The following is a 15,549-nucleotide window of genomic DNA, read 5'->3' on the forward strand; positions in this document are numbered from 1 at the left end:
TCTCTTTCCCTTTATCTCTGTCCCTTTTTCCTTCTCTCCCCCACTCTTGCCTCCTCTCTCCCTTCCTCCCTCCCTCCTTCTCTCTCTCTCTCTCCCCCTGCTTCTTCCACTCCCTCTCTCTCTTTCTATCCCTCTCCTTGTCCTTCTCTCACTCTCCCTTTTGTGCTCTCTCCCTTTCCCTCCCTCCCTTTCTCTCTCTCTGTAGTCACGCTTAGGCTCCTGTACAAGAAGCATCCCGACAGGGAAGGCAAAGCAGCAAGAAGGCCCTGGAGATTCAGCTGCTGGCAAAATGCCAGAAGGCAGTCAGGGTTCCTGAGCAAAACCTCTGCAAGGTCTTCCCCACTGCAACAGTGCCAGATGTCACTGTTCAACAAACCAGTCCACTGGCGGGGTGCCGCCTGCCCCTGGGTGACAGGCAGTTGCTGTCCCTTGGCCTCACTCTCCCTCCGTTGCTGCCTAACACCTGCAAGGCACACTCCAGCACAATATCGTAGTGCAAGGGCTTTTATTCAATTGTTAGACCATAGCGGATAATTTGGCAAACAAGACAGCCCTTGCCATGCCAATATAGGAGAGGAGTTTCTGCTTTCACTTGATAGTGACAGCAGCAGTGACACGGGCAGGTGCAGCCGGTTGCCTGTGGCTTCTCTTCCTCCCCTTGGTCTTCTTCATTTTGGAGGGTGAGGCCACACGCTGGCTTCGGGGGACAGCCCTGCCACGGTGCTTGGGTCCGCTTCCCAGAAGGTGCTTGAGTACAGAGCTGTTCTTCACAGACATCCGCAAGTGGCATGGAGAGATGCATTGTTCGTTGCTCTTCTTGGAAATCTTCCCAGCACTGTCCATGGTCTTGTGCGTCACCCACTGCAGCACAGCAGCCAGGTAAACAGAGGCACTGGCTCCAAAGCGCTCAGCGAACTGGCCTCTGCGCAGCTGCCTGTCTATGCGGCTCACAGGGAAGAGCAGCCCAGCCCTAGAGGAGCGGGAGGAGCGACTCTTTTTGGCCTTCGCTTCTCGGCTCGTGGACGGCTCCCCAGAGCACGTTGCCTCAGGCTCCCTATTCTGCTCAGGCACAGTGCAGACCTCATCTGTTCTGGGCATGCTGTTTGCTCCCACAGGTATCTCCATGCTGTGCAGGCTGATCTTCCTGTGCCCCTGCCTGCCTTTCCTGCCTGTTCTTGCTGTATTTTCTGGTCCTTGCTGGTGTTTTCTGTCTGCTGCGCACCTACCAGCTCAGTCTAGAGGTGTCTGTGGCCAGGTCTCTCCATGTGCTCAGACAAGGACCTCTCCACACCAGCTGAGCTTTTCTGATGAAGGGCTTCTGCTCAGGCCTTCTCCTCCACAGGCAGAGACCCTTTGCTCACCAGCCCAGTAGGAACTGGGGTGCCCCTTGTGTGGTGGGACCAATAGGAAGGGAATTCCTCTGTGATCTCACCTCCCTGCCTGTGACATCATCTTTGCTGGCCCCATCACTTGCAATGAGCTCAGGGATGGCCTCTGCACCCAACCCCTCCCATTTTCCCATGGCAGAGGCTTTCCCAATGTGTGACTGTACAAGACCAAGCCACAGTGCTGCCAGTTCAGGAGAATCCTGACCTCTCCTCTTTCCCTGTTTTTTTTTTCTAATTATCCACTATGTACTCTCACACAAATCAAAGGATTTAGGGATACCTTTGGAAGTATTCATGGCAGCCTGATGAAATGCATAGGCTATTCCTCTCAGAGACAGGGGGTAGCTGGAGTTGCTTTCCATCCTTTCAGGTTACCTCTAGCAGAAGACCATGAATCAAGGCCACTGATATATGTGACCTTCTCATGTGCATCAGAAACTTCTTAACTTAATAAATGTTTGGATGGCAATATCTTAAACTTACACTGGATTTTATTTCCTAGATTTCCTTAGCAAACTGAAAAATAGAAATCTACTTCTACAAGTGATAGTCAACATTCTTAAGGTCATACGATCCAAACATCTCAGGTAAAAGATTAAATATGGTAGGAGTTTTGTTACACAACAACAGAACTTGAAAAGATGTTCTTGAATTGCCACAAAGGTCTTCTGTCTATTAAGGTTATCATGGGTTTATAGCTGTTGAGAAGATAAAAGCCTGAAACTTAGCTTTTGACCCTGCTCTCATAGAACTGAGTCCACTCATTTGTCAAAAAGTAGCTTCAGAGTAAGTAAAAAGCACTACAGGGAGACAGCAGAAAGGCAGTGCTGCTTCTCTGAAAAGAAAGCTGGGACGTGACCACTTGCTCCGGGAAAATGAAATCCCATCCAATCTGGGGCATAAGGGTTAAGACTTCCTCTTCTACTAATCGTTCTGGAAAACAAACAAACAGACAAAAACCATACTCTGTCGATGCCCTCAGTGATGGTTTTGGGGAAAAACTTTGCCACATGTGAACATCTGTTACCTCTGGGTGGCCTAGAAAGCAGAAGGTGGTGGCAGGTATCGCTGAGAGTATCCATGGACAGCCCATTTCCCTTATGAGATTCCCAGTGGTTGACGTCTGTACTATAGGCAGTTATAAGCAGGATACATGGAAGAAGAAAATACTTATTTTAAAAATCCAATTTGTTCTCCCTCACAGAAATACATCAGGTCTGGGAACACTAGCACCCTGACCTCAAAACTAGTGACTTCTGCACTCAAACTTCTAGCGAATTTCTACTTGTCAATTGCATCTTTTTTTTAAATTATTATTATTAAGCATTTTCCCCACACTAAAACCATAGAGAGATCTCTTACAGTGTTAAGGTTCAATACTCTTAACATTCCTCCCAGGAGCAGCTGGATATGACACTTACAAGATGTCAAATCTTCAGCACCATTTCATGGAGGAGACAGCACTGTGAAGCTACACAGATTGTATTCTGGGATTTTCTTGCCTTGTTGTTTTGCTCTTTCTATGATCAGCTGCATAAAATGTCTCCTAAAGTGTGGCTATGTGGATCATGTTCTCAATCCATTTTAAGCATAAACAACTGCATAAAGCTGAAAACTGATTGACTGAGGGGTGAAAGGCTGGAGAGCAGCCCTACGGAATGGGATCTGGGGATTCTGGTTGATAGGAAGTTGAATCTGAGTCAGCAGTGTGCCCTGGCAACCAAAAGGGCCAGCTGCCCTGGGGTGAATCAGACCCAGCAGCACTGTTAGCTGGTCGAGGGAAGGGATTGTCCTGCTCTGCTCTGTGCTGATGCAACTTCACCTCAAGTATTGTGCTCAAATTTGGGTGCCAAAATATCAGAAGGACATAATACTATTAGAGAATGTCCAGAGGAACTCTGTGAAGATGAGCAAGGGTCTAGAGGACAAGATGTATGAGGAGTGGCTGAGGTCCCTTGGTTTGTTCAGCCTAGAGAAGAGGAGACTGAAAGGAAGCATCATGGTGGCTTCCTTGCTACAGCTTCCTCACTAGGGGAATGGAGAGGCGTGCAGGCAGGCTTTTCTCTCTGGCAACAGTGACAGGACCTGAGGGAACAGTGTGGAGTTGCATCAGGGGAGACTCAGGTTGTATATCAGGAAAAGGTTCTTCACTGGAGCAAGCTCCCTAGGGCAGTAGTCATGGCTCCAAACTACCAGAGTTCAAGGAGAGTTTGGACAACACACTCAGACATGGGGTTAGCTGAATTGAACCTAATGAACCATTATAACTGAGTATAGGTCTCACTTGGAAGACAGAACTGCTATTACTCCCAGAAATTGGAAAGAATTGGGGAATATCTGTGAATGGACTTTAGTTCTGGATGGATTCAGATTATTAGTTCATCTAATGTGCAGAGAAGGTAAGTTAAGGTGTGGGTTCTCCCATTGCCCCAGTGAGTCTTTGCTTCGTCTGTGTAAAGTAGGGCATCTTGCAAAGTTGTAGGCTCAAAGGTAGAGTCTCTGACTCAGAGGCTGAGGAAGGAACCTCTACTGGTCACCACATCACATCCACTGCACTTCTCACCTAGGGCAAACCAAGCTAGATCAAATTTATGTCAGAGCTATTGTCAGTACAATGTGCATGAGAAACTTCAGTGTTGAAAATCTAGCTCTCAGTGCACTGAGGTGCTCCCAAGGTTATACAGCAACTGAATGTTTTCAGAGTTTGAAAGTAAACATGTAAAATAGACCCCAGGTCTAGCTTAATTGCCTAATCCTTTCAGGGACCCGCTGTCATCCTGTGTGAAGATATGGTCCTTTTTTGTTGGTGGTGTCAGAAAAATTCTTTTTGAAATCTAAATATTTTCACGTATTTATTTTGATGAAATTTCATGTAAGAGTTCTGATTTTTCAGTTTTATATGATATTAATGTAAATAATATTTTATTAACATACTTATAAGTATTTTAGTGTTGGCAAAGGAGGCTGTTTCAGGATCTTCGCGGTAAAATGAATATTTCAAAATTGGCATTTTATGGATTTAAAATAAATGTCAAAGTGTCAGAAATTCTCATGGGAAAATAGTTTTGTTTGTTTCCTGGCACATGTAATTGCTGTCTGACAGATGTAATTGAACTCAATGATCCCTGAGGTCCTTTTCAACCCGGGCCATTCTATGATTCTATGAAGTCTCTCTGGTGACATCAGCTCCTTACATTACTGAATCTTCATTTCTAAGTATTAAAGTCCAGAAAACATGAGTTCTGTGGTAATATGCTGTCAGTATTTTAAGGAGAACAATGTTTCTCTTTGAGATAAAAGAAAGTCTAAAAAGAAAAATTACTTCATTTGAAATATTTTATCGTGTTCTTTAGGAAGAGAAAAGCTGGATTATTAAATTGGCCACTATTGTTTTTACTAGGGAATGTGTGAACACAATAGTTTTAACAAAAGGGAAAATAATTATAACCTTTAAAGTGTTGCTAGACCATGGAAAAAAATATTTTATAGACTAACTCATTCTACAATTTTTATATTTAATAGGAAAAAAAACAACATACTGTACTCCATACTGGAGTTTGAAAATACATCTGAAAGTACAGCACCATTTTGGGTTTTCAGTTGCAGTACTACAAGCCTGATCCTTCTGCAGGCACTCAGAACCTATAAATATAATATAATAGTATTGCAACGGAGTATTTTTGTGTATCCGTGAGAATGAATATATACCATTGCAGATGCAGCCCCATTCACAATTGCACTTTGGTGTGTGTGTGTGTGTGTGTGTGTGTGTGTGTGTGTGTGTGTGTGTGTGTGTGTGCGTGTGTGTGTGTATACTCATTTTGATTTAGATATATGCATAATTTTCATAATTTAGCTGTAGAAAATACAGGTTTGGTCTATACTATATATACAGTGACTATGTTTTTCAGACAAAACAGGAAGAAGTTGTTCTTCTGTCTTCTCCATGTCCCTCATTCACTGTTCTTTCGGGGTATCACATTTTGGGGTACCAGAAAGGTCAACAGACGAATAGAGGGTGGTATTCAAGCAGCCTACAGTACTTCATTCTCTGGAAATGATTCTGCTCTTCCCTCCCAGTTTATCTTTGAAGGTTTGGCTCTGGCAAAGGAGAAAAGGAATTCTGAGGATCTGTCCCATCTCCAGGTCTTGTATGTGATTAAAAACGTCTGCAACTCCAGAGAGAACAAAAGGTCCCAGCAAAGAATGTATCTTTGGACTGGAGGCAGTGTGGGACAGGTGCATACAGGTTCTGCTTCACCCCACATTGGGAAAGTAAGGACATTAGATGTTTTGAGGAAGAAGTTAGATCAGATGATCCTAGTTGTTCCTAATAGATATACTACCATAATCCAATAGGACACTGAAGCATCCCCATAAAATTTTGCAGTCATAGATCAATTGAAAGCAGCAGTCTTAGTTATAGTATCTATGGATATTCCACCACCTCATCTCACCCAGGGAACATGCACACCATTGTTGCAACAAGTTAAGACCACAAAATTCTCCCTGGGTAGGAGGCAATCACTTGCTTTGCCATTCTCCTTTGTAGGGGCTTTTACTGCCCCAATTTCAAATATGAAATGATACACCATGGAGGCACAGGTAAACATTTAAATACTTTGACCTATCTGTTAAAAACACTAGGATCTCAGTGAAGCATGGCTTGGATTCATAAATAATGGAAATATTCTCTTGCCTATTTCATATCTTTTTCAAGAATAACTTGCAAGTAGTTCTATATATCCTCAGTGTTAGTAAAAACATTCTCTTTTTGTTAGGAATGGTCTTAATGAGATTTGTCTTCCTATGGGAAATGAATGAAATTATCTTTAAGATTGCATCCATGCTCTCTGCAAGATACCACAACAATTTCTTCTGGTTAAATGATTACAATTGATATATTGGATTCTGTAGTATCAGAAGGTTCATTATCCTACTTTCTGGTTTTATTCTTTGATGTAGATGTACTATTTTTATTTAATAGTCATGCTGTTTACTGATTGAAAAAAAAACTGTTAAATGAGAAAGAGGAGAATAAGCCAAATAGGAATAGCACTTTGGCTCTGACTATCTAGAGCATTAGGAAATAACAGAAAAAAAAGTCAATCTCTAGCAGTGAGATTGGATTTTAGAGGAAAGAAGAACAGGGAGAATGGAGGAATGTGGCTTCTGAAACCATTTATAGAAATGAATGTGTAGCTGAGATGGAATAGGTCTTATGTGTTTGTTTTAATCCTTCACTTTGAAAAAAAAAAGTATTGCTTATGGCAAGACTGGATTGACCAAGCTGGAAATTTGAGTTCTGAGTTTCATTACAGGCAAGCTATAACATAGATAACAGCCAGGTAGATTTTTTTATGCCCCTTTACAAGTGAATTTTAGCTCCAACAAGACAGAGCAGTCCTGCCCTCTGGAAGTGGTACTGTACCTGCAGGCTGCTTCAGCTGAAGGCAGTGGAACCATGAGCACTGAGCAAAATTCCAGTGACTCTTAAAGCACACCAATACAGAGAAGGAGATACAAGTATGGACTTAAATACTTCAGTAGTGTTTCCTGTAGTATTATTCTTCTGGAAAAATTAACAATCACACGGTCATGATCATTTAATATTGTTCCTCTGGTAGAACATAAATCTTATCCTATTGAGCCCCATTTTATGTAAATATTGTAGAGAATCCCTTCCCTGGAGTGATCAGTTTGGAGAAGAGCAGGCTCCGGGGAGACCTCATTGTGGTCTTCCAATACTTGAAGGGAGCATATAAACAGGAGGGGGATCGATTGTTTGTGAGGGTGGATAGTGATAGGACAAGGGGGAATGGTTTTAAGCTGAGACAGGGGAGATTTAGGTTAGATATTAGGAGGAAGTTTTTCACACAGAGGGTGGTGACGCACTGGAACAGGTTGCCCAGGGAGGTTGTGGATGCCCCGTCCCTGGAGGCATTCAAGGCCAGACTGGACGTGGCTCTGGGCAGCCTGGTCTAGTGGTTGGCGACCCTGCACTTGGCAGGGGGGTTGAGACTCAATGATCTTTGAGGTCCTTTTCAGCCCAAGCCGTTCTATGATTCTATGATTCTATGATCCCTGCAAGTGGTTAATGAAACCCACAGCAGTTGAATGCATGGAGAAATAGAGGATCTCTACCAAAGTGAAGCTTGAAATAAACAAAATGGATATTTTGTAGAGATTTTAGCTTTCACCCAACCTATAGGAAGTATAATGCTCACAACAAGATTAAGTGCAGGCAAGAGGTAGGCTTTCCAGTTACATCATTTGTAGTTATTTGCCCCCTTGCTAAAACTGCTAAAGATGATCTACTTTGGATTTCGGTTGGGTCAGTAAGACTTTACTTGAGTTCTGGACTCCTATATCAGTGATTCTCAGACTGATCTTGGTTTTTGCTTGTCTGCAATTCACTAATTTGAAGATATAAGACTCAAGGAAAATTTTTGTCATTCCTCTGGGTAACTAGCTGTTTTTTTGCCTTTCCTTAATGCTACATTTGGCTAATACAGAAATATTGGCTTGTATTCAGCAGGTTCATATCTCTTACAAATATGTTTTGTTGCTTGAACCAATTGTGGGTTTTAGTATATTTTGGCATCTACATGATGGTCAAATTAGTTGGTAACCCAGACTTAGGAGGCTGTTTATAAACCTTAGTAGCCACTTTGTCATTGGCATATCTGTTGACTGAGGCATGGGAGCATGACATCTGTGACAGCAGGAAATGTGAAACTGTGTTTCAGGCTATCTCAATTTATAAGCAACTGCTCATGATCACTAGTCAAACTGCACGGCTATCCAAATAATTTTTACTAATTTAGCTCTAGCTGGTTTCTTTTCTGATATAAATAGCATGATAGTGGGACGTTACTCTGTGCTAGGACACTAATAAATGCAAATCAGCTGTTTCCAAAATACTGAATTAAAAATAAACTATAGTCATAAATAAGAAGGGCATTTTGACTTGGTTTTGGGGAAGACTGCTTTTTGTAAATGATGCAAACAAATCAAGGGTAATTTGCAGACGCTGTGTTTTGCAAATTGAAAAGTGTTGGTGAAATAGCAAGGCATTACCACTGTTGATACCAGCAATGCATAGCGTATAATGCTGCATAAGGGTGGACTTGAACTATGAACTATGTACGCATAGTTGTGCTCAGAGATCATCCTCCACAGGAATTTCTAGCCATCTAAAAGATGGATATGTGGCTTTATTGTCTGTGGTCTATGCAGCAGTACTCCTTAGTGGAATCTACTTTCAGAAGCAACACTCCTTACAGAATCTACACTGGCTTACCAGGTAAGACCTCTAAAATAGCACAAACAGAAGTCCTATTACCTCTTTACAAGTACCCTCCCATACCATGAGGTCATTCTGTGCAGTAATAGCAGGATCACAATATGAGAAACGTAGACAAAGTCTCTAGAATGAGGAAAAACAGTGCTAGAAGTCATAAAACTGGAAAGTATAAAGGATCATCTAATGTGCCTGGTGAACTAGACATGACAATAGAAGGATTCCCTTCTAGTCTGATGTGCTTATGCAGTTTTAAAGGTAATTGTGGAGATCTGGCCAAATTTTGATACTTTTGATCCTTTCTACCTTTACTTCTCACTTTGGTCCTGTATAGATCTGACCCACTGGACAGCAAAAGGGAGAGGTACTCCTAACTTTTGTCTTCAGAAGGGGATAGTTTCACATCAACTCCTCAATCTCGGCCTGGTGGATTTACTCCTTGATGTATCTGAATGCTGTCAGTTGTTAGACTGGAAGCACTAGAAAATTTATACAGGTATAAAGAGGTTGTAATCAGGTAATGGAAGTTAAGTGGTACTGGAAGTCACAACAAGTGCTGGTGGAAGAAAGAGATGTTCTCTATCTTGGAGTGGACTAAGCCCATGCTTTTGAATGGGGAGTGGCGGGATTGAGGGACTGGAAATATCACTGTGACACTGAATGAAAGTCAAAATTCATAAGCATAGTTCCTGACACTGAAGTGCAGTGGAGGTATTTCAGAGGAGAACCTGGCTGCTACCTGTGACATTTATTTTACTCTAGGGGGATGAGATGAATTCCAGCATGAGAGCAGTGATTCCACAGCGCTTCTGTGCAACCCAGCAACTGTAAAACTAGATGAAGTATGGCTTGAAATTCTTCCAAAATATATGAGGATCCAGCTAATGTCAAATCTATTGATCACTGATATCTATATCAATGATATCTATAGATATTGATATCTGATATCTATTAAATGCTGTTGCATAAGTCTGAGTGTCTGTGCAAAACAACTGTATGATACAAAAGTGTAGGTACAGATTATGTATGTATTCTCTTAAAATTATATATGTTTTCTCTTGAAATAATTCAAAATTAGTGGTAAGGCTGGCTTCATACATGGAGTCCACAATAAGTGAACCTTAAATCATTTACTTTCTAATAATGAGGGTGTTCATCTTTCATATGAGTGTGAGATAATTTGGAGCTTTCTTTTCATATACTAACATATGAATTATTCACCATTTTAAAGCAGCTTATACTCCATCACCATTCATGCAATCCTTAGCAATGTTTCTGCAGGGCACCATAGGAAAGCAAATAGGATTTTCAGAGGCTCTCTGACACAAATGAGGCTCAGCTCTACCTGCCATTCCCCACAGACTTTGCCATTGACAGGAAAAAGATTCTCATTTGTCACTATGTGCATCAGGCACTGATTTATGCTACCTGAGCTGAGATAAACAACCGAATCTTATTGCTTTCCCTCTCATTGAGTGAAGGAACACAGAAAAAGAACAGAAACACTGCATAAAGAGAGAATTAGATGTGAAGCAGGTATTTATGTCAAGCAGTGCAGAGTTGTAGCCAGTGGTGCAAAAGCCCATGGTGATGGTACCCAACACCTGACAAGGATGAACTTGCAACCAGCTGGTGTCTTTATCCCATTGCATGGGATTCACTGTGGGCTGAGCATCAAGGACAAAACCCTCTGGGACTGGCGGGTGGCTGTGCTTTGGGCACAGACCTTCAGATACACTATGCCACCCTCACTCCATAGCTTTCATTGCCTCTGCTGCAATCAAACTTCCACGGTTCAGCTAAAATAGGTTGCTTGTACAAGCTCAATTCCTACCAAATGTGACACATTAACTTAGGGCACAGTAAAATTGCTTTATGCTAAGGCGCATGTGATGTTATTGCTCCCTGCCTGAGCATAGGGAATAAAGCTAGTCAATACCTTAATTTACAATCATAGAATCCTTACAGTTGTAAGGGACTTTTTAAAGGTCATATAGTCCAACTCCCCTGCAATGAACAGGGACATGCACAGCTAGATCAGGGCATGATCCAACCTCACCTTGAAAGTATCCAGGGAGGGGGCATCAACTACATCTCTGAGCAACCTGTTCCAGTGCCTCAACCACCCTCACTGTAAAAGACTTTTTCCTTATATCCAGCATAAATCTACCCTCTTTGAGCTTGAAACCATTTTCCCTTGTTCTGTCACCACAAACCCTCCTAAAGAGTCCGTCCCCTTTTTTCTGTAGCTCCCCTTTAGATACTAGAAGGCCGCTATCATGTCACCTCAGAGCCTTCTCTTCTCCAGGCTGAAGAGCCCCAGCTCTCACAGCCTGTCCTTGCAGAAGAGGTGTTACAATTTGTGGATCATTTTTGTGGCCCTCCTCTGGATGCACTCCAACAGGTCTATGTCTCTCCTGTACTGAGGACTCCACATCTGGATGCAGTACTCCAGGTGAGGCCTCACCAGTGCAGAGCAGAGGGGCAGGATCACCTCTCTTGCCCTACTGACCACACTTCTTTTGATGCAGCCCAAGATACAGTTAGCTTTCTGGGCTGCAAGATCACATTGCTAGCTCATGTCCAGCTTCCTATCCACCAGCACCCCCAAGTCTTTTTCAGCAGGGCTGCGCTCAATCCTTTCATCCCCCTACTTGTATTTGTAGCGAGGATTGCCTCAAACCAGGTGCAAGATCTTGCATTTGGATTTGTTGAACCTCATGAGGTTCACCTAGGCCCACTGCTCAAGCCTGTCTAGGTTCCTCTGAATGGCATCCCTCTGGTGTGTTGACTGCACCCCACAGCTTGGTGTCATCAGCTAACTTGCTGAGGGTACCCTTCTGAAAAATAGGTGCGATGTTGCCTTTTTTCCAGTCACCAGGGACTTCACCTGATTACCACAACTTTTCAAATATAATTTGGGGTGGCTTGGTGACTACATCAGCTAATTTCCTCAGGACTCTGGGATGCATCTCATCAGGACCCATAGATTTGTGGATGTTCAGGTCACTCAGGTGGTCACAAACCTCATCTTCACTTACACTGGGGGGGACATTGCTTACCCAGTCCTCTCCTACCAAACCAAATACTTGCTGGGTAGATTGATCCTTCAGCTGCATATACATAGGGAATTAAAAGCAGGATCTCTTGCAACAATCTTCTTGCAGCAAAAGAGCAGCTGTTCAAGATTTCATTTGCTCAGCTCTCCCACAAACTGGATGATACAGGCAGTGCCCAGCAGAACCCCTTCATTCAGGACAGGCAAAATAGCCATGTCCTGCAGATCTTTCTCTGTGAGCACTTCTGCCTATCTGCTCCAAGAACAGTGCTGAAAATAAAACCATAAGCTCTGTTTTCTCTGTAATCCAACTGAAGTTTTTCAGGTATGCAAAGGCACATTGTGGTCACCCTTTGCTGAATCCTCAGTTAAACGTACCAAAGCTAAGCAGTGAATAGCTCTTCTTTCACAGGTGAAACTCAATAAATCCAGTGCCTACCAGGTCCTTCACATATATGAATACGAAAGTGCCATCCATAAAACATCCGATCAGATTTACAAAATATGCTTCTGTTAGTGAGTCAGGCTCCATCAAGTCATTCAGAAGTGTTCTTTGTTGCTCAGTTGACTCCTTACCTCATGCTTCAGGCCTGAAAGCGTTTTCCACTGGATGATCTGATATTGTGCAATTTCCAAAAAAGCCCTGCAGGGAAACAGAGATATCTGATGTCCCCTGCCTGCACTCCAATGTAAATTTACATTTCACAAACCATAGCAACTCATAATCCCTCGGTGTCCTTTCTAATGCCAGGTTGTCTCCCCAGCTTGTGTTAATGTGCACTAATGAGGAACAGGCAATAGGTATTTGGAAAGCAGATAAGCTCTGACAACAGCCTTCCAGCTCTTTTAGAATATGCTATTTAAAAAAAAAAAAAAAAAAAAAGCCTGAATTGTTTTGCTGGGTTGCAGTACTGTGACTTAAGGCAGCTCTTCTTGTTTTTTTTCAGCCACTAGCAGTGGCTCTGGTGGGAAAATGAGATTTCTTGTTTATCAGTAACAAAGGCAGGGTGTTTTGAAGGGAGAAAGTTCCAGGTCACTTAAAGTATCAGGTGTGGCTCATATGGTGTGAAGAGAGCAGGGGAACCCTCAGGTCAGTCATGATGATGCAGCAGTGTGGAGAAGGTCCTGGGTTATTTCCAGGGTAGTGGTGGTGAAGGAAATGTGAAGGTAGGGGTTACCGCCTCACATAACGTGAAGGAGGCTAGTGTGTGTGGTTGAGCTCAGTCCTCTGCTGTCTTAGGGGCTCAAACTGCAAACCTCACTTCTAGGTATCCTTAGTCTTAGCAGAGAAGTCTGTAGGCAAGCCTGTGCAGTGGCAGTTTCCATGCCTCTGGTGTAACACATACTACTTAAAATCATAGAATCATTAAAGTTGGAAAAGACCTCTAACATCATCTAGTCCAATTGTCAACCCATCCCCACTATGCCCACTAACCACATCCCTCAGAAGTCCAGGCATCAGTGCCATTCTAAATTTAAAAAGGCAAGGTGTACAGCAAGACTGTGCTGTGCAGGTGTTTTGGTTGAAGGGAGAGGACTAGGGTTATAGTCTGCAATTTATTGTCCCCCACTCATTTTTTGGTATGGTTATTCATTCTTGATTTTTTAGAGGGAAAGACTCAGAAGTGTTTTTTTTTTTCTTCTGTCAGACTGTCTTTGACCCATCCCTGGAGACATTCAGGGTCAGCTAGGATGGGGCTCTGAAGAACCTGATCTAGCTGTAGGTGTCCCTGTTTGTTGCAGGGAGGTTGGACTAGAAGACCTTCAAGGGTCCCTTCCAACTCAAACAATTCTATGATTCTATGACCAAAATAAGAACTAGCCCTTTTTCTCTCTCCTATTAGAAAGATTGGTTTTTGAAATTCAGCCCCGGTTGATGGAGGATTCTGGGTTTTCCTTGATTGTGTCCTTGCTCTGTTTTAACAACACACGGCTTTTATCCCTTTTGTACAGAGCCACATGCCTTTCCACAATGTTATTGCACTCTTAATTGCTTGATCCTGAGCTCACTGAGGACTACTGGAAATGCTCCTACTAGGACACAGTAGCAACACAGTCCTGAAGACAGGCACAAACAAATTAATGCCATGGGCCTCTCTGTTGGTTTGCTGAGAAAGATAACACATGGTTCAAAAGTGTCCACAGCTGAATCTGTGTCCTTAAAATCCAGTGAATTCATTTGGAGTAGATAAGTCATGAACTTTCCTGGGTGAGAGAAAGCGGTGAGAGTGATTTGACATAAAAGACTGGCTATTATTATTAATTCATAGTTTGGCAAATCTAAGGCATTTCAAGTGAATGAATTAATTCTGCATTGCACAGTGTCTTTGGAGAATCTTGGGTTTAAAAAACAGACTAATTGAGGGTAAAAAAAAAAAAAGAAAAAAGCCTAAATTTCATTTTTCTTTTAGGTACTGCAAGTCACCACAATTTGGAATGCCAACAGAGTTGGGTGGAAATGTTAGAGATGTGAGCCTTTTGCAAATTACATCAATGTGCTTAATAGCTGTGGACAGCTGCAGAGCTTGGATCTGTTCCCCAACCAGATGAAGTGTCATGGTCTCTATTATTTTTTATGTTCTGCTGCAGGTATCTGAGAGGAACAGAAAGACCTGAGCCCTAGCAACAAACGAACAAATAAATAAATAGAATGCATAGTCTGTAAGCTTTGTATTCAGCTAATCCACAGTCCATGAATGTAATATCTCACATGCATTAAATGATGCTTTCTTTCATTAAACAAACGTACAAAACTGCATTTTTTTTTAGCTGAAATACCTGTATTTTTCTTTTAGATTTGGAGTACAAGGAAAAAGCTGTCTTTGCTAATGGGAAATGCTACAGTTTGGGTTTTTTTCAACCTGAACCTTCTCCCCTTGACTGAAATTGATTCCATAATCACCTTTATAACATGCTGCCCTAGTAACAAAATGCCTTATGACTGATGTGGTGCATTTCAAGAACACACTTAGCTTACTGAAAAGTACTGCTCTAGCAAACATCAGTCACAGGACAGGAAAAATGTAGGTCCTCTGTAACCCAACAGGGCATGGGTTTTGCAGAGATTGGGAACTAGCAATGAGGCTAATGAAGCAGTAACTTTCCAAAAACCAGGAGCTGCATGACGAACTGGGACTCTGTGAATTTATTACAAAATCTGATCATTAAAGTGGCTCAAAAGCATCACCAGTAGGTTACTGCTGCTCTTAAGCTTGTAATCAACAGCTGAGAGAGAATCTGCAGATGCAGTTTTCCTGCCGACACAGCAGGCTGCTGAAACCGCAGAGTGTTACATCAAATCTAGTGCGCATAGCTCTATTCTCAAGACTGGAAAACACTGCCTAACAAAAGCCACAAGAACTGCTCTTTTAATCCTACTTTCTGTTGAGACAGGAAGCTCTGTGAATGCACACATCTTGCTTTGAGCACATTGTAGGTGTAGGTGGCTATTTCTTCATAACTCAGGCTGTCTTGAGATGTTGTCTCACAAGAGAATAGAGCCACTGGATAAAACTGTTGAACATTAATGATAAAAGTATATTTATATGTGACTTTAATCTTGGAAATTGTGATATTCTATGGTGATATCCAAGGTCAGGATGGATAAGGCTCTGAGCACCCTAATCTAGCTGTAGACATTCCTGTTCATTGCAGGGAAGTTGGACTAGATGGCCTTTAAGGGCCTTTTCCAACTCAATTCTATGATATTTCATTCAGAAAGAATGAAGGAGCGTGTCCCTGAAAAATCTGCAAGCAGGATTCTGTTCATAATAGGTACTTGTATATATGTTTTCTTGAGA

The 15,549-nt window shown here is 42.3% G+C and overlaps 1 protein-coding gene across 1 annotated transcript; it reads right to left on the reverse strand.

Moving 5' to 3' along the window:
* On the reverse strand, nt 489-1,410 carry LOC110398414 (late histone H2A.2.2-like). Its single transcript, XM_021396042.1, has one exon. The coding sequence runs from the start codon at nt 1,123-1,125 to the stop codon at nt 589-591; it is 537 nt and encodes a 178-aa protein (XP_021251717.1). The 5' UTR covers nt 1,126-1,410; the 3' UTR covers nt 489-588.

Source organism: Numida meleagris, chromosome 4 (assembly GCF_002078875.1).
Source record: "Numida meleagris isolate 19003 breed g44 Domestic line chromosome 4, NumMel1.0, whole genome shotgun sequence".
NCBI classification, from domain to species: domain Eukaryota; kingdom Metazoa; phylum Chordata; class Aves; order Galliformes; family Numididae; genus Numida; species Numida meleagris.